General features: G+C 41.5%; 1 protein-coding gene across 1 annotated transcript in view; it reads left to right on the top strand.

The window, feature by feature from the left end:
* Window positions 1-4,408: 4,408 nt before the first annotated feature.
* The window catches only part of SPHKAP (SPHK1 interactor, AKAP domain containing), a 190,067-nt gene continuing 167,834 nt past the window's right edge, over window positions 4,409-26,641 (top strand). The window contains exon 1 of the mRNA XM_069578388.1: window positions 4,409-5,229. Within this exon, the coding sequence (XP_069434489.1) occupies window positions 4,748-5,229 (482 nt within the window). The 5' untranslated portion in view covers window positions 4,409-4,747. The remainder of the gene's footprint in view (window positions 5,230-26,641) is intronic.

Below are 26,641 nucleotides of genomic sequence, written 5' to 3'. Positions count from 1 at the left end.
ATACACATCACTTATTAAAGTCTTCTGTGGTATTAATTTGGGCTTCCCTGGTGACTAAGATGGTATTGAATCTGCCTACAATGCAAGAGACCCAGGTTCAACTCCTGGGTCAGGAAGATCCCGTGGAAAACAGAATGGCGACCTACCAGTTTGAACAAAGTGTAGAAAACTTATGACTCTTGTGTCCCTTTATTTTCTCCCCTTTACAATACCATTGTCTTAAATGTTTCCCTGCATATGCATCATTCAATGTTATAATTTTTGCTTTATTGTCAAACATGATTTAGCAAACCCAAGAGGAGAAAGGAAACCTATTGTTTTTTTATCATACTACTGCTTACTGTGTATTGGATTTTTTTCCCTGATATTCCAAGATTCCTTCCTTATAGTTTCTTTTCTATTTGGAGAACTTCTTTGGGCTTCCCTGGTAGCTCAGTTGGTAAAGAATCTGCCCCCAGTGCAGGAGACCCGGGTTCAGTCCTTGGGTGGGGAAGATCCCCTGGAGAAGGAAATGGCAACTCACTCCAGTATTCTTGCCTGGAAAATCCTATAGACAGAGGAGCCTGGAGGGCTACCATACATGGGGTTGCATGAGTTGGACATGACTTAGTGACTAAATCACCACCACTAGCACTGATGACCAATTTTCTTAGTCTTCCCTCATCTAAGAATGTCTTGATTTCACCTGAAGAATATTTTTACTGGACACAGGATTTTGTGTTGATAGTTATTTTCCTCAGCAGTTTTAAAATATTGTTGCACTTACTTCTTGCCTCCGTGGTTTCTGACAAGAAATTTGCTATTGATTTGTACCATTTTTCCTTATGGGTGAGCTTCCCGGGTGTCTCTGGTAAAGAACTCACTTGCCAATGCAAGAGATATGGGTTTGATTCCTGGTCCAGGAAGATCCTCTGGAGAAGGGACCAGCTACCCACTCTAGTATTCCTGCCTGGAAAATCCCATGGACAGAGGAGCCTGGCAGACTACAGTTTGGGTAGCAAAGAGACACAAATTAGTGACTGAACAACAGCAAAACCCTTATGGGTAAGGTGATGTTTCTCCACAATTGCTTTCAATATTTTGCCCTTGTCTTTAATTTTTAGATGTTTGACTATGATATGTATTTATGTAGATTTATTTGTGTTTATTACATTGGGATTTTGCTCCACTTTTTGAACTTATACTTTGAAGTCTTCTGCCAAATTTGGGGACATTTTTTTCAACTCTTTTTCTTCACATGTTCTTGGGACTCTGTTTTTTTTCCTTTCTTTTCTTAGAACATATTCTCTCTTTTGTTCAGATTGGATAATTTACATTGCTCTATATTCCAGCTTACTGATTTTCTCTTCTTTTCACTTTATTATGTTGTTAAAATCATTGTGTTATATTTTGATTACTATATTTTCCAGTTCTAAAATTTTCAATTTTTCTTTATGTATGTGTTCTGTTTACCTGTAAGACTTCTTTTCTTCTTCCTTCTCGCCCTTCTTTCCTCCTTCCCTCACCTCTCTTTCTTTCCTTTTTCTATTTCTCCAGTTTTTTTCAAGTGTGTTTGTAATCACTTATTGAAGCATTTTTATTATGGCTACTTTAAAGTCTTTGTCAGATAATTTGAGACCTCTTTGTTATCTTAATTTATTGGTTTTTCAAAAACATTGTTTGAAATCTTATTCTTGGCAAGATGAGTAATTTTCTATTAAGCCTGTACATTTAGGGTATTATCTGGGAGACTGAATCTCATTTCTTCTTATAATGGGCATCTCTCAACAGTGCTCCTGCAGGATGCAGCGGCAAATGGGGAAGTACTGCCTCATTACTGCCTCCGGGGAGGTGAGGGAAGTTAAGTTAGGGGATAGAATTCAGGGTGTCCTCATAACTTCCTTCAACACCTGAGAGGAGGGGTGTCCCCCTTGCTACTAGGCACAGACTGGGGCCTCAGGATCCTCCACTAAACCTCCATTGATACTGGGAGTGATGTGAGTGCCTAGGCATCAGTTCCCATGAGGCTTCATTCTTCCAGGCAGTGGAGGAAGCTCTGACTCTCCACCATGGCTCCTCTTTCACTCCCCCAGTGCCGAGTGGGAGAGGGACACGTTGCTGCTATGTGGCAGCAACGTATAGGCTTCAGTGACACAAAGGCACATCCTTCTGGAGGTGAAAGTCCTGACTCCCTATTCAGCTTTCACTGAGCCAACCTGGGCTGGGGGTTTGGGATGCCTCCTAAGAGCCTAGAAACAGTAGAACAAATCTAGGGGCCACACTTGGCCTTTGATGGCATGGTTGAGAGGGACCACAGGATTTTTTTAAATTTGATGTTCTGCCAGACAGTTTTCTGTCTGCTGGGCTGTCCCTTTCTTGGTCCTTTGGCTAAAAAGAGGAGGCTTTTTTTTTTTTTTTGTCTGCACTTATGGATGTTCTGGTTTTGTTCAGCTGCTTCAGTTCCAAGTCTACAACATAAGAGACAACGGGGAAAAAAAAGAAGGAACTCAAGATCATGCCATTCCTTGAGTTTCAAGGTCTCTAGTTTGTCAGCCTTCTTCTGTCCAACTTTTGGTCTTCTTATGCTTGTTTTACAATCTCCGGAGCTTTACCAGGAGGAGGAGGGGCAAGTGCATGTCTTCCACCTTCCCCTTTGTCCTATGTGCTAAGTCACTTCAATCCTGTCTGACTCTTTGTGAGCCCCCATGAACTGTAGCCCCCAGGCTTCTCTGTCCATGGGAATTCTCCAGGCAGGAATACCAGAGTGGGTTGTCATTTCCTTCTCCAAGGGATCTTCCCTACCCAGAGATAGAACCCGCATGTCTTATGTATCCTGCATTGGCAGGCAGGTTCTTTACCACTAGCGCCACCTGGGAAGCCAGGAAGTCCCATAGCTTTCTTTTAAATCTTTTTTTTTTTTTTAATTTAATAAAACTAAAGCAGAAGCCTGTGACTGTGTGGATCACAATAAACTATGGAAAATTCTGAAAGAGATGGGAACACCAGACCACCTGACCTGCCTGTTGAGAAATCTGTGTGCAGGTCAGGAAGCAACAGTTCAAACTGCACATGGAATAACAGACTGGTTCCAAAGAGGAAAAGGAGTACGTCAAGGCTGTATATTGCCACCTTGCTTATTTAATGCATACACAGAGTACATCATGAGAAACATTGGGCTGGAAGAAGCACAGGCTGGAATCACGATTGCTGGGAGAAACATCAATAACCTCAGATATGCAGATGACACCACCCTTATGGCAGAAAGTGAAGAGGAACACAAAAGCCTCTTGATGAAAGTGAAAGAGGAGAGTGAAAAAGTTGGCTTAAAGCTCAATATTCAGAAAACTAAGATCATGGCATCTGGTCCCATCACTTCATGTGAAATAGATGGGGAAACAGTGGAAACAGTGTCAGACTTTATTTTTCTGGGCTCCAAAATCACTGCAGATGGTGATTGCAGCCATGAAATTAAAAGACGCTTACTCCTTGGAAGAAAAGTTATGACCAACCTAGACAGCATATTCAAAAGCAGAGACATTACTTTGCCGACTAAGGTCCGTCTAGTCAAGACTATCGTTTTTCCAGTGGTCATGTATGGATGTGAGAGTTGGACTATGAAGAAAGCCGAAGAATTGATGCTTTTGAACTGTGATGTTGGAGAAGACTCTTGAGAGTCCCTTGGACTGTGAGGAGATCTAACCAGTCCATCCTAAAGGAGACCAGTCCTGGGTGTTCTTTGGAAGGACCGATGCTAAAGCTGAAACTCCGGTACTTTGGCCACCTCATGCGAAGAGTTGACTCATTGGAAAAGACTCTGATGCTGGGAGGGATTGGAGGCAGGAGGAGAAGGGGACAACATAGGATGAGATGGCTGGATGGCATCACCGACTCGATGGACATGAGTTTGGGTGAGCTCCGGGAGTTGGTGATGGACAGGGAGGCCTGGCGTGCTGCGATTCATGGGGTCGCAAACAGTCAGACACGACTGAGCGACTGAACTGAACTGAAAGCAGAATCAAGAGTACCTTCATCTTAACAGTCATTTGCAGTCATCAATGTCTTCTTTCTTAAGTATCATTTTTTTTTATGCTCAAGAAGACACTGAAGCAGGCATTTACAGATTTGTGTGTGTGTGTGTGTGTGTGTGTGTGTATGACTGGCGTGCTGCGATTCATGGGGTTGCAAAGAGTCGGACACGACTGAGCGACTGAACTGAACTGAAAGCAGAATCAAGAGTACCTTCATCTTAACAGTCATTTGCAGTCATCAGTGTCTTCCTTCTTAAGTATCATTTTTTTTTTTTTTTTGCTCAAGAAGACACTGAAGCAGGCATTTACAGATGTGTGTGTGTGTGTGTGTGTGTGTGTGTGTATGACTGGTGTGGTCGCAAAGAGCCGGACACGACTGAGCGACTGAACCGAACTGAACTGACTGACAGCCCTTCCTTCCAGTGTCTGGGTGCTGGCCTCTGACAGATGACCACTGTCATAGCTTCTGAAATCTCTGCGCACACAGGCTTCTAACAGATGAGGTATCAGTGAGTCACAATTAAGCCAAATGAGTTCGATGCAGAATTCTGAGAATCAAATCTAGCCCAGGTAAAGGCAAAAGCAGCTGGCAGATCAAAGAGCATTGCTCTGAGCGAAGAGCCATGACTTGGTAGAAGACGAACGGAACTAAAATTCAGGGAGACAGTTCAAAGGAATGGTGAGCGACCAGTGGGGGGTGGGGGCACGGCCAGGAGTTGAGCCTGAATGTGGCAAAGCGGATGAACAACTTCAGGGCTCAGACGGCTTTACTCCAGAGAGAGACGAGGGGACGGGGTTGTGAGGCGGGGAGAGAGAAATTCTGTCGGAGTCACCTCAGCTGGGCGCCAGCAGAGGCAGGGGAAGCTCCTAAGGCGCCTCTGGCTACCGAGACCCGGGCTGCCTCGGAGGAGGGCAGAAGCTGGGTAGACCGCTTGGAGCTTTGGCCAAGCGCACTTGCAAGCTCAGAGGGGACGACTGGGAGGAGACTATTTGACGGCCTTGGGGTTCAAAGCTTCCCTGCCGGGGAGGAGCGCGGCTCCGACCGCCCGGCGCCGCGGTGGTCTCAGCCCGCGCGCCTCAGTGCCAGCGCGCGTCCGTCTCGGCGCTCTGGGAACCGGGTCCTAGCACCGCAGACTTCCCATCCCTCGCGCGCACTTTCCGTCTTGCCTCTCTCGACTCGCCCCCAGACAATGGATGGCAGCTCCCTGCTCTCCGCACCAAGGTAAGACCCGCTTTCGCCTCTGCACATGCTGCCGCGCGTCAAACTCGGTTCTCTGCTCCGAGTCGCTCGCGAGCTTGCCCTGCGGGCGCGGGGCTCCCCAGGACACCGAGGACTCGGAACTTACAGGAAGTCCGGCTGCAGGGGTGCGAGGAGCTTCGTGGTCCCTGTCAACTAGCCCGCGGGGCTCGCTGCTGGGTGAGCCTGCGCGCCGGAGCCGCACGCGGTGGGGGCAAGCTCGTGTCCGCCTCTAGGGCGGGGGCCCCGCGAAGCCAGGAGCCGGACTTTCTGCGGACCCGGCCCGGAGAGGTTTTGCGCCTTGAGGGGAGAGCGGTTCCAAGGTAGGGATGAAAACAGGAAGGGAGCAGGACTGGGGTAAAGCACCCCTGCATCCCGTCCCTCCGGACCCCCGAGGCGAGTGTCTGCGGTGGCTGGTGGGGAGGTCGAGGTGGGGGCGATTGCCTCTAACTCCCGAGCGACTAGACTGCGCCCGCCGGAGACCTGTACCAAAAAGGACCTCTGTCCGCCCCAGTCCCACCCGCCTCAGTGGCCCCCACGCCTCCTGCCAGGCTCCTTAGCATCTCTGGCCTCTAGCGTTCTCTGACTACCCCAGCCCTGGGGTCCGCACGCCAGGAGGTGGGGGGAGGCCACCTTAGGCGCTGCCCGGGTGAGAAACATGTTTTCCCTGATAGGCGTTGCGTCCTGTCTCCTCGCTTTGCCGGTGCTCCGCGCTCGGTTCAGACTCAGTCCTTTGCGCATTTAGGAAACAGATTTTAGTATTTCTACCCGCGTAAACCTGAGGGGTGAATTGAGGCCGTCGCGCTGGTGGGGTTCCGCCAGCCGGGCAGGTGGGCTTTTGCGCTCTCTGTGCACCGCGCGCAGCGTCCATCCCCGCGGAGGAGAGGACGCTGCTCGCGGATGCAGGTGTCTCTCTGCCGCCCGCACAGCCCCACCTTTCCGAGGCAGAAGGAGCTCCGTGTGGACTATTTTGTCATCCCTTACTTCCTCATTTCCCCCAAGCAAACATCTAGGCAGCTTCCAGCCGAGTGTCAGGCTCTGGAATAAACATTTGGAACTCGAATTCCTGGAGAGCTCCTAAATCCACCATGCACCGGCTGAAGCAGACACGGAGCCGGTACTATGTTGCCGAGTAGCCGCGACGGGGGTGGGGCTGGAGTCGGGGTGGATGGACACCGCTTTTCAAACGTGTTGCAGGCTGCCATCTAGAGACTTGAAGTGTTAATATTTATATTCCGTAAGGAAGTAGAGCTTTTCCAACTCCACAGGCATTTCCTCTTAAACATCCCTTCCCTGGGGGTTAGCAAAGGGCTCTTACAAAGGTTTCTAAGCCTCGCCTGAAGCTGCTACAATATCTGTGGAGCCAAACACAGTCAAAGTACCACTAAGTCATTCCTTTCTATCCTAATGCACGAAAAGGACGATAAGAACCGCAGGAAAACTTTTTAAAGCTTAAAAGTATATATTGTCACTTAGTTTGGGTTTAAGTGTGAAACATTTTAAAGTCGAACAAACTGGGGATTCACATTCTACACCATCTGGTCTACTACCTAAGGTCTTTAGAATGGAAAGGGTGAGCTGTGTGATTCCAACATTCCAATAAAATAGAGACATTTTTGATAGGAGATTGTTTACTCTAAATCCAGTTTTGCTGATCAATACAGTGGTGCTTGAATCGGAATTATATATCTATTAAACAGCTGAGGCATCTTCTAAAATATTAGAAATTCTTTATACCAATAACTCCTTAAAATTATTTCTTCTGCACGACTGTAAAATGACCTTTTGAAGAGCAAATGAACTCCCATGAAATTGCTCTGTATCTTGTAGTGGCCTGTAAAAATGTTAATATAGAATTAACACCAGCTTCAGCTATCAAACCTTTTGAATATTATTGCTTATTTGCCAAGATGCAACACATTAGTGTAATAATTCAGCTACTTTATGAGCATCCTTATTAATATAAAAATAGTTGTTTAACCCCTATTTCATTTACCAGAACTTCTTCATGCAATATTTAATTGGAAGTCATAGTGATATGCAAAAAGTAAACTAGAATTTAAAAACAGTGTGTAGAAATTATATTCATTGTACCACTTCTCCACAAAACTTTGAAATTTAAATAATTGATGATTGGATCTCTACAAACTTTTCAAGAAAATGAAAATAAAGAGGAAAACTCAACTTGTTATAAATCAAAATTCATGTTGTCTAAATCTGATATGTTTGCAGTATTTAATAAAATTAAGTTAGTGATTATAAATCATCGTTTCTCTTAAGAATTATAAAAGCAATGTGATGCTCCAACAATTGGAAAGATAAAACAAAAAGATTTTTTAATATATCAAGTTAATTAAAGAATATACGTTTTATGTGGGCCTTTAGATTTTAAAATGTTTAATGAATCAAAGATAAAATTGACTGAAATTTTAATCAAACAATATTCTGTAGAGATTGATGTTATTTGATTCATATACTGTAGAAATTTTGAAGGATGGTTTTTTGGAAAGGAATTGTTTATGTTTTTTTGAGTTATTACACTATATTACCTTACCTCTGTGAAAGCTCCAATAAGTTATGTGGATTATATTACAATTTTCTTAAAACTACTGTTTATTAAAGCTGGAAGGTGTCTCAAAGAGGGAAGCTAAGCTATGGAAACATAAAATGTTTCTGTGTTAGTTGTATAGTAGACCCAGAACCTAAGTGTTTTCTGATTAATAATCCAGTTCAAGGAAAAAACAAACAAACACACAAAATCTAAAAAACAAACAAAAAAGTTTGGGTTTTTTTAGATCTAAAAGTTTAGATAGAGATTCTTTCATGTCTTTTACAAACGGTTTATTTGATTTGCCAAGGCCACATACCTAGGGTTTATGAAAACAGAATAGAATCCCAGACTGACAAAATGTATTGTATTACTGTAGCACATTACGCTACAATGCAGTAGTTACCTCTCACAGAAGGAAAATTGGTCTGACTTATATTGGTGATACTTTGGCCACCTGGTGCAAAGAACTGACTTATTTGAATAGACTCTGATGCTAGGAAAGATTGAAGGTGGGAGGAGAAGGGGATGAGAGAGGATGAGATGGTCGGATGGCATCACCGACTCAGTGGACATGAGTTTGAGTAAGCTCTGGGAGTTGGTGATGGACAGGGAGGCCTGGCGTGCTGCCTGGTGTGCTGCAGTCCATGGGGTCGCAAAGAGTCGGACACGACTGAGTGAGCGGAACTGAGCTGATTGTGTGGATGGTAAAGTTGAAAGTGAAAGTCACTCAGTCATGTCCGACTCTTTGCTATGGATTGTATAGCCTGCCAGTCTCCTCTGTCCATGGAATTCTCCAGTCAAGAGTACTGGAGTGTTTAGCTGGTCCCTTCTCCAGGGGATCTTCCTAGCCCAGGGGAAGGGGATCTTCTTACCCCAAGGATCGAACCCCAGTCTCTCCCACATTGTGGGTGAATTATTTACTATCTGAGCCACCAGGGAAGCCCAAGAATACTGGAGTGGATAGCCTATCCCTTCTCTGTGGGATCTTCCAGACCCAGGGATAGAACCAAGGTCTCCTGCATTGCAGGCAGATTCTTTACCAGCTGAGCTACCAGGGAAGTGTGTGAATGGTCAAGTTGGTATTTTATTGTGTTATCCCATATATTCCCCTGGAGGAGGAAATGGCAAATCACTCCAGTATTCTTGCCTGGGGGATTCTATGGACAGAGGAGCCTGGTGGGTTACAGTCTGTGGGATCACAGTCTGTGGGATCAGACACAACTGAGTGACTGAGAGCATCCCATATATTAAAGTATTTGATCATCACATCCATGTGAGTTAATTATAACAAATATAATTGCCTCCACTAATTTGTTGAAAAAAAATTGAAGTAAAAAGAAATTAAATGAAGAAAATAATTAGATTTTAAAATTTATACAATAGTATGTAAGAAAGCTCAGTCATCTACAAGTTCTTCTGACTTCAAGTTCAATTTCCTTTTTTGTATTGATTGAAAATTCACACATTATTTTAAGCGGGGTAGAGAAGAGATCCCGGTACACAGTTTAGACAAACTCTGATATCATTAGAACACATGGGGGCAGCCTAAAAGCCAGAGTATTGTTTAAAGCCAACAAATGCTGAAAATACCGTTTTTGCAAACAGAAATAATTTGTCACCTTGACCATGTCTGAGCTTGAACTTCAAATTTAAGAAAGAAGCGTTTTATTTTCTAAATCACTTGCATTTATACTAATTTTGTTCTTTTTGTTCTGTTTGGCTTACTGGGTTCTGTCTCAGTAATTCATTTTTATTGGAGTATAGATGATTTATAATATTGTGTTAGCTTTAGGTGTACAGCAAAGTGATTCAGTTATGCATGTACATATGCCCGTTCTTTTTCAGATACTTTTCCCATCTAGGTTATTACAGAATATTGAGTTGAGTTCCTGTGCTGTATAGTAGGTCCTTGTTGATTATCTATTTATGTATACTAGCGTGTGTATAGGGAGAAGGAAATGGAAACCCACTTCTGTATTCTTGCCTAGAGAATCCCGTGGACAGAGGAGCCTGGTGGGCTGCTATCCATAGGGTTGCACAGAGTCAGACACGACAGAAGCAACTTAGCCTGCGTGAATGCATTGGAGAAGGAGATGGCAACCCACTCCAGTATTCTTGCCTAGAGAATCCCAGGGACAGAGGAGCCTGGTGGGCTGCCTTCTAGGGGGTCTCACAGAGTCGGACACGACTGAAGCGACATAGCAGCAGCATGTGTATGTTAATCCCAGACTCCCAGTGTATCCCTCCCCCCACTCATGGCACTCTGAATGAGAAAAACTTAAAGAGAGATGTTTGAAAAAATAGATATTTTAATTTAAATTTCCCATCAGTTTAGTTTGATCAAGCCTAAGTGTAGCCTAGCAATATTTCACTAAAGCCCATCAGAATCAAAATTTTGTCTCTGAGAATGTTAGTACTAGAGGGGAAAAAAAAAAGCTGTTTTTTAAATGGAGCTAACAACCCAATGCTGTAAATGAAAGTCTTCCATTCGAGTTCAAAACAAACAGAGAAATTTAAGAGTACATTTACATTTCTGTTTTTTATTTATCAGAAACTCTTAAGAAAAAAGAATCCATCACTCTTAACAAATTGGGGATCAGGGACAAATACCAGATTCTGTCTTAAATCAAAATTTGAGATTATTCTCTTGACTGAAATGCATGTTCTTTACAAGACCAGGGCTAGTGTGGCCATATCCTCTAATTTACAATTCTCAGGGAAGCACTGCTCAGGAGGTGCTGCTGCTTACAGAGGAAAAAAACCTGGGAATTAGTAAGTCTTGGTGCTCAGGACTCAGATCCTACGTTGCGGAAGGGTAATAAACATCTGGGGAAGAGGTGGGAACTCTGAAGGCAGTTTCCCACAGAAACATTATTTTTCAAAGTCTTGAAACCCACCATTTATCCTGCATTTCATACCTTGACCCTTTTAGGGGCCCCTGACCTCCATCCTTTTGGTTCCTTTTGAAAAATATGTATCTGCTGCCAAATAGTCAATTAGTAAATGAACTATTAGAGAATGTCTCATTTACAAAGGGTCCATTTGCCTAATATTTATTTGAATGGAGTTTTACTCTAACTAACCCTTACAACTAAAAATAATTATAGGAAGAGGAAAAAATGGTGTATTTGACATTAGGAGACTATTGGGACATGTAGTGCTTGGTTCTGTTCTGAAATTAATGGCTGTAACTGCGGAATTAATTGATTCTCTACCTCCTCCTGTTTACAGTAATGCATACTCTACATATGCTGATCTGAATCCCTCTCACTTCTAACCTTCTATAATGCCATGACCTTTATTGTACAGAACCTTTATTGGTGGCTTCCCTGGTGCCTCAGATGGTAAAGTGTCTGCCTACAATGTGGGAAACACAGGTTCAATCCCTGGGTCGGGAAGATCCCCTGGAGGAGGAAATGGCAACGGAGGCTACAGTCCATGGGGTTGAAACGAGTTGGACTGAGTGACTTCACTTTCTTTCTTTCTTTTACTGTATCATGTCTCAACTGGACATGATATGAATAAGATCGTCCTCTTGAAATATACAAGCAAAATCAAGGCATTGAAAAAGAACCGAAGCAATGCTAATCCATTAAAAAAATTCCAGCTCAGAGAATCAATGTTTGTTTTTAAATCCCTCCAAAGAGCCCACAGAAGGCAGAATAAGCTTACTTTTTTATAAAGACTATAGCATGGTGATTAAGATCCTGGTTCTACCACTTACTACTTTTGTTGTCTTAGTTGTTGAATAGCCCACATAACTCAGAGATGAAATTTACTTTGTCTGACATTAGCATAGCTATTCCAGCTTTCTTTTGGGTTACCATTTTCCATCTTTTTGCTTATAATCTATCTCTTCATATTTAAAATTGTTTCTTATAGACAGGGTATTGTATCTTACTATTATATTTTATCTGACAATCTGTTAATTGATGTGCTTAAATTTGGATTATTCACATTATGATTCTATATAGGGCTGTATTAAAAGCCACCAACTAAAGCAACAAAAGCAAAAATAAATGAGATAACATCAAATTAAATAGCTTCTGCACAGCAAAGGAAACCATCGACAAATGAAAAGGCAAACATGGAGTGAGCGAAAATATTTATGAATCATATATCTGATAAAAGATAATATCCAAAGTATATAAAAACTGATACAATTCAATAGCAAACAACAACAGCAACAAATCTAAACAATCTGGTTTTAAAATGGACAGAAAAACTGAATAAACATATTTTTCAAAGAAGATGTGCAAATGGCAAACAGGTACCTGAAAAAGTGCTCAACACACTTATTGTCATGGAAATACAAATCAAAGCAATAAATGAGCTTTCACCTCACATCTGTTAAAATGTTAACTCTGCAACCCCATGGACTGTAGCAGGCCAGACTCCTCTGTCCTTGGAATTCTTTAGAAAAGAACACTGGAGTGGGTAGCCATTTCCTTCTCCAGGGGATCTTCCCAACCCAAGGATCAAACCCAGGTCTCCTGCATTGCATGCAGATTCTTTACCATCTGAGCCACCAGGGAAGGCTCCTCTGTTAGAATGGCTATCATTAAAAAGGCAAGAGATAACAAATGGTAGTGAAGATGTGGAGAAAAGGGAACCCTCTACACTGTTGGTAGAAAAGTAAATTGGTACAGCCACCATGAAAAACTGGATGGAGATTCCTCCAAAAATTGAAAGTAGAATGACTATTTGAGCCAGCCATCTCATTTTACGTGAAGATAAAAAGAGAGACGTGGTGGGGTGGTGGGGTGGTGGGGTGGAGAGAGAGAGAAAGCAAGCAAGCAGGATCTTAAAGAGATGTCTGCACTCTAGTGTTCATTGCAGCATTATACACAATAGGCAATATATGTAAACAGCCTAAGTGTTCATCGACAGTGAATAAGTAAATGAATATTTATATGCATGACGTGTAAAAGTGTTTGTCACTCAGTCGTGTCTGACTCTTTGTGACCCCTTGGACTGTGGAAGATACATGGATATTATTTAGCCATGAGAGAGATGAAAATCCTGTCATTTGCAACAACAAATGGCAGGATATCCAAACCCCCTTTTTTGGATTTGGAATGAAAACTGACTTTTACCAGTCCTGGTAAAGTGATCACTGCTGAGTTTTCCAAATTTGCTGACATACTGAGTGCAGCACTTTAACAGTATATACCTTTAAATTGTAATATACTACCTCACACCCAGTGTAAGGGTCTTACAATTATATGTCCAAGTTGTCTTCTCTGATCCTGTGTGCTATTGTCATATATTTTATTTTTATTTCTGTTATAAACACTATTTAATGCTGCTGCTGCTGCTAAGTCTCATCAGTCGTGTCCAACTCTGCGACCCCATAGATGGCAGCCCACCAGGCTCCCCCGTCCCTGGGATTCTCCAGGCAAGAACAGTGGAGTGGGTTGCCATTGCCTTCTTCAACGCCTGAAAGTGAAAAGTGAAAGTGAAGTCGCTCAGTCGTGTCCGCCCCTTAGCGACCCCATGGACTACACAGCCCACCAGGCTCCTCCATCCATGAGATTTTCCAGGCAAGAGTACTGGAGTGGGGTGCCATTGCCTTCTTCTACGTTTGCTTTAAAAAGTTGGATATTTTAGAAAATCAAAAATAAGAAGAAGTAGATTTTATTTTACCCTCATTTATTCAGTTTCTGACACTTCGTTTGTATAGAGGCAAGATTCTCTATCTTGTATGTTCTTTCTGTCCATAGAACTCCCTTTCACATCGCTATCATGCCAGCCTGCTGGCAGTGAATTCTCTCAGTTTTTGTTTATCTAAAATGTCTACTTTTCCTTTAATTTTCAAATCATACTTTTTATGAGTATGGAGTCCTGGGTTGAAAAAAATTTATTTTCATTGTTTTAAAGATGTCATTCCTTTGTATTTGGGCTTCTGTGGTTTCTGCCAAGAAACTGTTTTTATTCTTATTTTTTGTTCCTTTCTATGTCACATGTGGTTTTTTTTTCCCCTGCCTGTCTTCCAAATTTTCTTTTTGTCTTTTGTTTGGAGCAGTTTTAATGTGATATGCCAAGGAGTGAGTATGTATGTTTGTGTGTGTGTGTGTGTGTGTGTGTGTGTGTGTGTTATAATTATCCTGCCTGGTGTTCTCTGAGCTTCTCTCTGTGGTTTGGTGTCTTATTATTAATTCTGAAAATATTAAGCTAAAATTGTAATAGGCTGGTTCGATATGCTGCTTTATCCCTTGGAAGAGCATTTTTACCTTGCCTTTTCATGTGGCTTATAATGTTTTTACTGAAACCCAGATACCTTGATAGGATAACATTTCCCCAAGTGGAAACTGGAAGTCAGTGCTACTATTTAATGCAAAAGAATATGCTTAGGCTTCGAGAGGTTAAATGACTCGCCCAAGGTCATTCAACTAGTGAGTGAAAGATGCCAAGCTTCACCCTTGGTTTTTACACTCCAAATCCCGTGTTGTCTGACTATATCACTGTTTCTCTCTACTTCCTAATGCATGTACATTCCCACTCTGGAGGCCTCCAGGATGCTTACTGATGCCACATGGCTTCATTTATTTCAGACATTTTTGACCTCCTATCCCCAAGAAAGTTACTGAAGCATGCATAATGATGAGTAAGAAATGGTTCTTGCCCTTCATAAGGTCACCAAGTAGATTTAAAATGTCATTATTTTTTCTGAATGCCTTTTGATTCCATCTTTTCCAACATATGGCCTCTGAATCAAAAGCAACTGCAGGGACAGGTGGAAGCTCAAAAAAATTTTGAGTTAGCCATAAGAAAGCAATGGAAACCTAGAGCATGATGGAAGAAAAAATTAAGACATTAAATTAAAGGTTTGTATCTGTATCCAATGGAGTCTAAAAATTTAGATGCTAACACCTCTACCTGAAAACCATGCTTCATTCCTGCTTGAGATAGAAACAGTGGCATATCCAAACAAATGGCTTGAGAGAACTTCTCTTGGGAAAAAATAGCATGCAGACCAATGTACTTCTTTTTATTCCTTTCATTTTAGATACATATTATTGATATCTTGAAATAGTTAACAGAAATTCTTAGAGTATCCGTGGCTTTTGAAATAAAGTTAGTCTTTAGAAATGTAAACATATGGGAATTCCCTGGCAGTCCAGCAGGTAAGACATAGTGCTTCCATTGCAGGGGACGTACGTTCAACCCCTGATCAGGGAACTAAGATCCCTTGCAGTATGGCCAACAATTTTTAAAAATATCAAGATATTATTTTCATTTTCTATATTAATTCAGCAAATTACCAGAAAACAGTAGATTAGCACACAAATATATTATTTTATAATTCTGTATGTTGGAAATCTGACATGGGCCACACTGGGATAAAATCAAAGTGTTAGCAGGATTGCATTCTTTTCTGGAAGGTTTTAGTTCAGTTCATCCCTCAGTCATGTCTGACTCTTTGCGACCCCACGGACTGCAGCACACCAGGCCTCCCTGTCCATCACCAACTCCCAGAGCTTACTCAAACTCATGTCCATTGAGTCAGTGATGCCATCCAACCATCTCATCCTCTGTCTTCCTCGTCTCCTCCCGCCTTCAATCTTTCACAGCATCAGGGTCTTTTCCAATGAGTCAGTTCTTTGCATCAGGTGCCCAGAGTTTTGGAGTTTCAGCTTCAGCATCTGGAAGGTTTAGGAGGAATGTATTTCCTTGTGTTTTCCCACTTCTGGAAACTGCTGGAAGTCCTTGTCTTCCTCTGTCTTCAAAGTCAGCAATGGTGGGTTGAGTTCTTACATCTCATTCTTCTAACTTCTGACCTCCTCTTCAGCCTCTCTTTTCCACGTTTGAAACCTTGTGATTACATTGGATCCACCCGGACAATCCTGGATAATGTCTGTATATCAAGGTCATGGATTAATAACCTTAATGCCATCTAGAGTCTTGATTCTGCTTTGCCACGTAGCAATATTCCTAGGTAGTGGAGATTTGAACATGAACATCTTTTAAGGCCCATTTTTCTATCACAAGCATTAATTTAACTAAAAAAAAAAATGTATCATGCTGGCTTTCAAATTGCACTTGAAAGGCTACTACTAGGAGTAATTTCGCTCTCCCTCTTTCTCTCTCCTCATCCTCCTTCTTTTTTAAATAAAGGGGAAAAGTGATAGGACTGTTTATTCCTCCACTGCAATATGCAGTTCATTCAGTGTGACCAAAGTGAAACAACCACCCAATTCCAGAATCTTATTCAATAACATAAGGCCAGATTGGGGTGTACTTGAAGACCTAATGGAATTCACTCATTGGCACATCTCTTTATTGCAATGGTCATTAGTGATAGTCAGGAAATATTTCCGATTGTGTTCCTAAGCGTAAAGCCAGGTTGTCCTTGCTTGTCTCCTTTGTACAAGATATGATCCACATGATTTGCTTGAGCCAATGCAAGGTGGGGCTTCGCTCGTAGCTCAGTTGGTAAAGAATCTGCCTGCAATGCAGGAGACCCCAGTTTGATTCTTGGGTCGGGAAGACTGCTGGAGAAGGGCTAGGCTACCCACTCCATTATACTTTGGCTTCCCTTGTGGCTCAGCTGGTAAAGAATCTGCCTGCAATGCGGGAGACCTAGGTTTGATCCCTGGGTTGGGAAGATCCCCTGGAAAAGGGAAAGGCTACCCACTCCAGTATTCTGGCCTGGAGAATTCCATGGACTGTATAGTTCATGGGGTTGCAAAGAGTTGAACATGACTGAGCAACTTTCACTTCATTTCACTTTAATGCAAGGTGTGCAGAAGAGACATGTGTCTCATCCAGGTAGACATGTTAAAGGGCCCATATATGATTTTATTTCACTTCTGCTTTCTGCTATGCTACATAACAGAGTTCACATCAGCCTGACTTTCAGAAGGAACACAATCTGGAACACAGCCCCCATTAAATCATGATGGCCACGTAGGATAAGCAGGAAATAGATCTTTGTCATTTTAAGCCCCTGAGATTTTGGAGTTGTTTGATAATGCAGCATCACTCAACCCACTATGTCTGACCCTGCCACCTTTGGGTTTGGAATGGTAGGTGGTCCAGTGGGTAGGTGGCTCGCTTGTGAAGGTTTTCAAAGGATCTCACAGGTTCTTGCCTTGCTCTGAACTTCAAAAGATCCCCATCACTATCTAACCGTATACTCTTGGTGTAGTGATACAAGGATGGGGTTGGAGAAAGGGAGGAATGGAATTCACCTTGACTAATCCATGAAGCAGTCAGGAACCAGGTCCTTTGGACGAGCCCCAAGTAATGACAATAAATACAGTGTGGCCTGTAGATCTCCCATCCTAAGGACATGGCGTGTGAACTAGGAGTCTCACTCATCCTGATGTCAGTTCACACCCTTCCCATTTCACAATCTCACACAGCTGCTGCTATTTAAGGACATATGTAGTGCATCATATGGGATTCTCAGGTGGCTCAGTGGTAAAGAATCTGCCTGTCATTGTAGCAGACATGGGTTCAGTTCCTGGGTTGGGAAGATCCCCTGGAGAAGGAAATGCAACCCAGTCCAGTATTCTTGTCTGAAAAATCCCATGGACAGAGGAGCCTGGCAGGCTAGTGTCCATGGGGTCACAAAGAGTGGGACATGATTTAGTGACTGAACAACAACAACTGCATCGTGTACGTACTTAACTCATGCAAATTCAATACTACATGTTCATTTTCCCTTTTCATTCTCCCATTTCTCTCTCTCTTTCATTTTTAAAAAAATGGTAGTGCAGTTTAGTTCAGTTCAGTTCTGTCGCTTAGTCATGTCTGACTTTTTGCAACCCCATGAACTACAGCATGCCAGGCTTCCCTGTCCATCACCAACTCCCAGAGCTTGTTCAAACTCACATCCATCGAGATGCCATTCAACCATCTTATCCTCTGTTGTCCCCTTTTCCTCCCGCCTTCAATCTTTCCCAGCATCAGGGTCTTTTCCAGTGAGTCAGTTCTTCGTATCAGGTGGCCAAAGTATTGGAGTTTCAGTTTCAGCATCAGTCCTTCCAATGAATATTCAGGGTTGATTTCCATTAGGATTGACTGATATAATCTCCTTGCAGTCCAAGGGACTCTCAAGAGTCTTTGCTGGAGAAGGGAATGGCAAACCACTTCAGTATTCTTGGCTTGAGAACCCCATGAACAGTATGAAAAGGCAAAAAAAAAAAAAAAAGGTAAACTAATGTTAGCTTGTATTTCTGTCACATTGCACGTTTCTATATAGCATACACCCCCCCCCCCAAAAAAAACCCACTTTATTGGGCTTTTTTTTTTTTTTGCAAAATCCAACATGCCATGATTTATAAGCTTCTTAAAGGATTTTCAAAGGTTATTTTGACTCCACACAATTTTCAAGATAGGCTATGACATTAGACCTGAAATCTCACATTAGCTGCTTCTCTGCTTCCCAGTGGTTGTCAAAACACTGATTTTGGTAACCTGTCACCACAAGAAGAGGATGACTGGAAAGTTAATCAGGCAGCACTCTCTCCTGGCTCCTTCACCATCCTGGGATGGAGTAAGACCCAGTTCCTGCCCTCATTGCATTTCGTCTTGGTGGCAGTTGAACTTTGTGAGGAAGGAGACGTGCTGGGAAGTTGACACACAGCACCCAGTGACTAGATCCTCTTCATTTCTTGAGGGCCCTCTCAGGCTAACCAAACTGATCAGTTCTCTTCCTGATTCTGAGTGCATTGACCTAAGGGAGAGGTGACCCCTAACCTTTTAAAACAAGTTTTCCCTAATGAGAAACTTACCTAAATCATAGACCTTTTGAAATACCATGCTCTTTTCTCTCTGCTGAGAAAGTGGAACCCACTGAGAGTGGGATGTTGTAGCTATAAAGATGTTGATAACTGCCACTTTGCTCAACCCTTTTCCTTTACAGATTAAAAAACTGAATTCAGGAAAAGTTAAATGAATTAATCAAATTGCACAAATGTTGATATTTAGAGATGCGTGTGTGCCTGCTTAGTCACATCCAACTCTCTGAGACCCATGGACTTTAGCCCACCAGGCTCCTCTGTCCATGGGATTTCCCAGGCAAGAATGCTGGAGTAGGTTGCCATTTCCTTCTCCAGGGAATCTTCCTGACCCAGGGATCAAACCCGAGTCTCCTGAATCTTCTGCATTGGCAGGCGAATCTTGACCACTGAGCCACTTGGTAGAGTCAGGGAGCCAAGAATGAATCCCTAAGCTCCTGATTCCTATGCTTAGCACCGCACTGGATTTATTTAAAATAATAATAATAATCAACTCCAAAATGTAGTTGGAAGCTCTTGGCATTTTCCAGTACTATAGAACTTGTCAATCACCTGTGTCTATATACCTTTCTTATTTTTCCTTAAAAAAACAATGTTTCTATGATTGCTTATGTCTCCATTTCACTTCAACTGCCAGTAATGCCAGAAACAAATCAAAAGTTTGATTATAACAGCAAATTAGGAGTTTACAACTTAAATATCTATGCCATTTTTAACTATGATACTAACCACTTGTCATAATGTCTATTTTCCTTAGCCCTAAGTTTTAAACTATGTCTGATCATTTTATTGTACATACATTTTCTGTGTGTGCCCATGCGTGCTCAGCTCTGTCCAACTCTGTGTGACCCCATGGACTGAGTCTGCCCAGGCTCCTCTGTCCATGGGATTTCCCAGGCAAGAATGCTGGAGTGGGTTGCCATTTCCTACTCCAGGGGATCTTTCCAACTCAGGAATTGAACCCACGTCTGCTGTATTGACAGGCGGGTTCTTTACTACTGTACCACCTAGGAAGCCCATGTTTTCTGTTAGTTGTCATATATTTTTAGTGGAACAAGATGGAATATACATCATTAAACCAATCATGCAGTCAATCAATTGATTTCTTTATAAGCAATGAAAAAGAATAATGTTCCTGAATATTAGAGGAATTAAATTGATCTGTGGCAAGTTGGAACTCATATGAATCAATGGCCTATATGTATTAATTAAACCTACCTTAAAGACAGACTTATCGTATGTGAAATGTTATAAGCAATTTCTACAAAATGATTATTAGAAGATTAACATTAAAGCAAAACCAACTGTTTTAGAATAAATACAAAATACAGTGTGAAAGCTTTGTGAAACATAATTCTCAATTATTTGTTAAACATGATGTTATGATTGTTTAGTCACTAAGTGTGTCTGACTCTTGTGGCCCTATGGACTGTAGACTGCAAGGCTCCTCTGTCCATGGGATTCTCCAGGCAATAATACTGGAGTGGGTTGCCATTTCCTTCTCCAGGGGATCTTCCCAACCCAGGGATTGAACCTGGGTCTCCTGCATTGCAGGCAGATTGTTTATCAACTGAGCTATGAGGGAAGCCCAAATATGATGTTACACATCTATTTTAAATGTATGTGCATAAGTAATAAATTTCAATTTGTATCAAGGATATTAATAGCTAAAAGTGCCATTTTTAGTTTGCACATTTTATATTTTAGAGTACTTTGCTCAGGGATTAAAATGCATTAAATAAAATAATAAGAATTTTAAAATACTTACTTTTGCTTTGAAAGATACAAGGAGAATTGATAATTTTCTCACATACTTCAGTATTAACATAAGTTAAACAACACACTTAGTTGCTTCTCTTGTAAAAATCTATTATTTTTAACTAAAAAGAACACAATAAGACTTCAATAAATGACTTTTGATACCTTATGCCTATGAATAGAATGATCTGTTCAATTACAGTTTGAACAACTGACTCTTCCACTTAATTTAAGAAGACAAATAATTTATCTGGTTAATTCAAAACAAAAATTATATAAAAATCAAAGACCGATTGGAGACATTTTTTTCTAAGTGAAATATTGGCTCCATCTACTGTGCTCGTTGCTGACTCATACACTTAGTATAACCTGATGATTTTTACCTCTTATTTAACTTTATTCTGAATGAATCAACGATGCTTCAAAATAGCAATTAAAAATGCATGCCCTTTACTTGTGTAATTATCAATGGTCAGTGATCTGACCTGACATTCTGTTAAACTGTTAGTTTTCCTCTCTTGCAATGATGGATAAAATATGATGACTTCATCAGAATCAAGTCATTTGGATAATGAGCTGCACTTTCATCACATGAATCACTGTAAAAGAAGTGTCCAGAGAAGAGATTCGTGATCCAGAGAACTTGTTATCTAGAGAAGCTTTTATCCTAACCCTAGTCACCCTCAGGCCTTTTAGATTGTAATCATTTTTTATGAAGGAGAACAATATGCACAAACTGCTAATGACGATGATATTTTCCTCAGTATTTTTACTGGTTTTCATATTTTTCCATAATACAGATAAGAACATTTATAAAGAATGAATCCAAAAAGGTGAGCTCTCTTACAAGTTTTAAGCTTGTAGATTATATGGAACTGGTGTGGATGTTTGGAAATGGAAGGGAAAAAAGTAAGAGGGAGGGTTTTCTTGTTTACTTGATAGCAAAGAATGAAATTTAGTGACTTCAAAGCCATCTTCATTGTGTGAGGACAATTGGAACCTGTAAAAGGTCACATAAATTTCCTACAGTGAAGATTTAATGCTGCTAAATAGTGGACAAAATTAACCAGTTTGATTGGAAATGTATCTTTAACAATAATAACATTTATATTTCAAAATCATTTCACTTTATTGATGTTTTAAAAATAAAAAGTAAGCATGAATTATGTAATAATCAAATAATGGGGCTTCCCTTGTGGCTCAGTGGTAAAGAATCCGCCTGCCAGTGCAGGAGACATGGGTTCAATCCCTGGTCCCGGAAGATCCCACATGCCATCAAGCAACTAAGGCTGAGCACCACAACTATTGAGCTTGTGCCCTGGAGCTTAGGAGCCCTAACTGCTGAAGCCAAGAGCCTTAGAACTCCTGCTTCACAATAAGAGAAGCCACTGCATTGAGAAGCCTGTGCAAGGCAACTAGAGGGTAGCCCCCACCTCTACAACCCACACATTGAGACCCAGCACAGCCAAAAATAAATAAATAATGGGATCAATAATGTAAAAAAATTAAAATGATCGAATAATGAATTTGGTATTGATTGGATTGGAAGATCATAATTTTTCCTTCAAAACGGTATGCTAACATGGCACATGAAGAATAAAGAAGTCAGTTTGTAAATATATCCAAGAGCCTCATAAGTTTTGCCGGTTGTTCCTTTACTTCGTTGATTCTCAGATCAGTGCCTTGGGAAATGTCTATCATGTCATCAACCTCCCTGATCTTCCCTTCTTCCAATTTTAACTGATCTTAACTCAGACAGACTTTCATTTATCAACAGTTAGACCTGTGATAAAGAGTTCTCCTCATCATTTTCTTCTCTTTCTTGAAGTTCTGCATTTTCTGCAAGATTTTTCACCTTAATTTATGAACATTTTATTTAAATAAAACTGACAGCCTCTTAAATCATCAACAGGCAACTACCAAAGATATTGATGCCATGGGCAGAGATAAACACTCAAGTTTGGTTGGGAGGAATCCTCACTGGAGACTAATTGGGAGCTGTCAGTCTGTTAGTTAATAAAGTGTTTGATTTTTTTGTACAATCTTTTAATTACAAAGACTGGAACATGAATAACAAGGACATCTGATGTTTAGGAGGACACTTTCCAATGGTTTTAAATATACCAGATTTTCTCCAGTGAAGGCACTGCTGAAAATCTTTTCCATTTTCCCAAACATTTTCTTACAGATGAGTGAATTATCTAATGAAGCCATGCAGATAAAATTGACTGTTTCAAAAGCCTATCCTTCTGGGAAATTATCCACTGTTTTTAAGACTGCAGAGGTCTTTCTGTTTCCAAAATATCTCACAGTTATTAGTCCTTTTTTAATGCACAGGTATTCATTTGAAGTGAATGAATGAAAAGCACCAAACGGTGTTCCAGGATAAATGTCAGTCTGCTTCTTTACCCTTTCTGCAAGACCACTGGGTTGATCAAAGTCTACAAGCAACAAGTAGACCAACAGGATTAAAACCATGTGGTGGATCTTTAGACAGTGTCTGTGGTGACCAGGACCTTGGTGAAACAGTTCCATGTCTAATCCTTCATAGTCGTTGAGTGAGTGAGTGAGTGAAAGTCGCTCAGTTGTGTCTGACTGTGCAACCCCATGGACTATAAAGTCCATGGAATTCTTCAGGCCAGAATACTGGAGTGAGTAACCTTTCCCTTCTCCAGGGGATCTTCCCAACCCAGGGATTAAATCCAGGTCTCCTGCATTGCAGGCAGATTCTTTACCAGCTGAGCCACAAGGGAAGCCCATAGTCCCTGTTCAGTTCAGTCGCTCAGTCGTGTCCGACTCTTTGCAACCCCATGAATCGCAGCATGTCAGGCCTCCCTGTTCATCACCATCTCCCGGAGTTCACTCAGACTCACGTCCATCGAGTCCGTGATGCCATCCAGCCATCTCATCCTTGGTCGTCCCCTTCTCCTCCTGCCCCCAACCCCTCCCAGCATCAGAGCTTTTTCCAATGAGTCAACTCTTCTCATGAGGTGGCCAAAGTACTGGTCTTTCAGCTTCAGCATCATTCCTTCCAAAGAAATCTCAGGGCTGATCTCCTTCAGAATGGACTGGTTGGATCTCCTTGCAATCCAAGGGACTCTCAAGAGTCTTTTCCAACACCACAGTTCAAAAGCATCAATTCTTCGGCGCTCAGCTTTCTTCACAGTCCAACTCTCACATCCATACATGACTACTGGAAAAACCATAGCCTTGACTAGACGGACCTTAGTCGGCAAAGTAATGTCTCTGCTTTTGAATATGCTATCTTGGTTCGTCATAATTTTTCTTCCAAGAAGGGTAGTGAATGCCAAATTCCCTTTGCTCCCTTTCCTAATGAACAAGACTCACATGATGCCAGGAAAGATTGAGGGCAGGAGGAGAAAAGGGTGACAGAGGATGAGATGGTCGAATGACATCACCAACTCAATGGACATGAATTTGAGCAAGCTCTGGGAGATAGTGAAGGACAGGGCAGCCTGCCTTTTGCTGTCCATGGGGTGACAAAGAGTTGGACATGACTGAGCCTCTATTAACAACAAGAACAACAACACGTGGCTTCAGGCTCCTAGCACCAGACCACGTTCCCAGCACCCATCTGGAGGGAGAATTTAAAGACACATTTATATGGAAATTACTTCCTCAGATATAGTGAAGATGGTGTAGAAGTGAAGGGCATGGTATCCTGTGATGAGAAATGAGGATGGAGAAGAAGCCAAGGTCTCCACAATGGAAGCTGCACAGTCCATTGACCAAGATGAACTTAACACTTTCCTCATCTTGACTACACTAGTAATTACCTTCTTGACTCTGGGAGCAGACTTCTCTTTTCTTAGAGCCTTTAAAAAAACAAACAAACAAACAAAAAAAAACCTTAGAAATTCTTTCTCTGCCTCTCTGGAATGAAAATATTCTCAAAAGCCTCTTGCCAGTTTTACAAAGGAGGAATATCTTTCTTGAGGATCTAGAAGTCATCTATTTGAATTGTAAGCATCATGGGAGATAGTGTGCCTATCTTATAGCTTCTGTGGGAGAGGGGAGCCTGGATTATGTGAGCATCTTGCTCCAAATTATAAAACTATCCTGTGTCATGAAGATATGAGAGTTTATTTTTCCTTTGGGTAAGGTCAATTAACAAATACAAATGGCCTGTGCTCCCCCACCAACCATCAGCATCCCTGCTCTTCAACAATCTTCACCCTTTGTTTCAATGGAATTGAGTTTGGACTGCATTCAGGTCTCTCTCCCCTATTGCAATAACTTTGAATAAAGTTTGTCTTACCTGTTTAACTTTGTCTGGTAGAAATTAGCTTTGAGATTATGTTTAAGAACCTGGACTTTGTCTAAGTTACTAGGATAGTGGTGGAGAACTCAGACTTGGAGGTCCTACAACCTGAACTAGAATTCTGTCTCTACCACTGCTCATTCGTAAATTACTTTATCCCTCAGTCTGAATTTCTTCATCTATGACACATGAACAGGCATTGAATTCTTTCAGAGGTAATATTATAATAATGGAAAGAATGGGATAGAATGAAAGATGTATTTGTTTTGAAAGACATATTTAGAGAATAAAATTGGAAAGGTTTGGTAATTGATTAGATATTATAGATGAGATGAAAGGGATTCAAAGATAAATTCCAAGTTGTTTTAGTTTGGGAATTTTGAGTTGTTTATGATAGCAAAAGTTGAACTGAAAATTAATGAGGAAAAGCAAGTCAGGTAGAAATAAGTAGACTTTGAGATAGGTGCAAGACATATAGATGAAGACATTCAGCAGGCTGTTGAGTTTTCACATCTGAAACTCAAGGGAGAAGTTTGGAGTAAAAGAATGAATCTAGACGAATATATCAGAGGTATGAGATCTCTTGGGTAAATTGGTTAACTAAGAATAGCTCTCCTTAGCAACCTAAATGTCCACCAATAGAGGAATGGATAGTGAAGAGGTGGTACATGATACGATGGGATATTACTAAGCCAGGAAAAGGAATGAAATAATACCATTTGCAGTAGCATGGATGGACCTAGAGATTGTCATACTGAGTGAAGTAAGTCAAAGAAAAATACATGATGTTGCTTATATGAGAAATCTAATAAAAGCGCAGAAATTAACTTATCAACAAAACAGAGTTACAGGTGTAAACACAAAAACAAAAAAGCAAAAAACTTATGGTTACCTGGGAACAAGGAAGGGAGTGACTGTAGCCCACCAGGCTCCTCCATCCATGGAATTTTCCAGGCAAGCATACTGGAGTGGGTTGCCATTTCCTTCTCCAGGGGATCTTCCTGACCCAGGGATCGAACCTGGGTCTCCCGCGTTGCAGGCAGATGCTTTACCATCTGAACTACCAGAGAAGCCAAGGAAGGGAGGGGAGGTATAAATGGGGAGATTGTAATTGACATATGCACCCTACTATACATACATGTGTGTGCTCTGTCGCTTCTGACCTGTCTGACCCTGCAACCCCATGGACTGAAGCCTGCCAGGCTCTTCTGTCCTTGAGATTCTCCAGGCAAGAATACTGGAGGGGGTTGCCATGCCCTCCTCCAGGGGAATCTTCCTGACCCAGGGATTGAATCCATGTCTCCTGCGTCTCCTGCATCGGCAGCAGATTCTTTACCACGAGCACAACCTAGGAAGCCCATAACTATCTATCTAAAAATATATATATATATTTAATTTCCTGGTGGACCCACGTTCACTCTGTAGAAATGACAATAGAATTAAGTCTCTTGGACTTGATTTTCATACTCCCTAGGACATACCTTACGTTTGCCCCTGGTTTTTCCCATGCCTGGCTATTTTAACCACCTCCTGCACTGGATCTGGTTGATCTCTTGGCCTTATTTTACACAGTAAAATAATACCGTCTATGCTGGGAAAGAAAGAAGTAAAATACAATCACAATTATCTGACATGTGCCTGTTTCATTTTCACATAGCCCTCTGAGGTCTGAAAAAGAAGAAAGTAGGTGAAGAATGTAGTTAGTGGACCATTTGGACAGGAAATAGGAAGTTGCTTGGATGATCAACACTGAAAGCACTGATTAAATTCACTGGATAATTAATTGCTCGATTCTCTCTGTTGTTCTGCCTTTGTGCAGTCCTAGAAGAAGCAAATCTGCGAGTGTGTTGTCCATTCTATCATTTAATTCCTGACCTTTTGCAAGCTCATCAGTCATAATTAACTTCAATACACTTGGCATGTTGTTGTGCCCTTGGCATCTCCACATCAGTCTTCTGCATTTTGAAGCAGGCTAATAACGATGGCTTAATAAAAAGCAGTACTATTTAAAATTTGATTTCCTGTTTTCCATGGTAATTTTACTTTCCCTTCAAGAAT

The sequence above is a fragment of the Ovis canadensis genome, chromosome 2 (assembly GCF_042477335.2).
Source record: "Ovis canadensis isolate MfBH-ARS-UI-01 breed Bighorn chromosome 2, ARS-UI_OviCan_v2, whole genome shotgun sequence".
NCBI lineage: Eukaryota > Metazoa > Chordata > Mammalia > Artiodactyla > Bovidae > Ovis > Ovis canadensis.
This window is presented reverse-complemented; position numbering and strand designations above follow the sequence as displayed.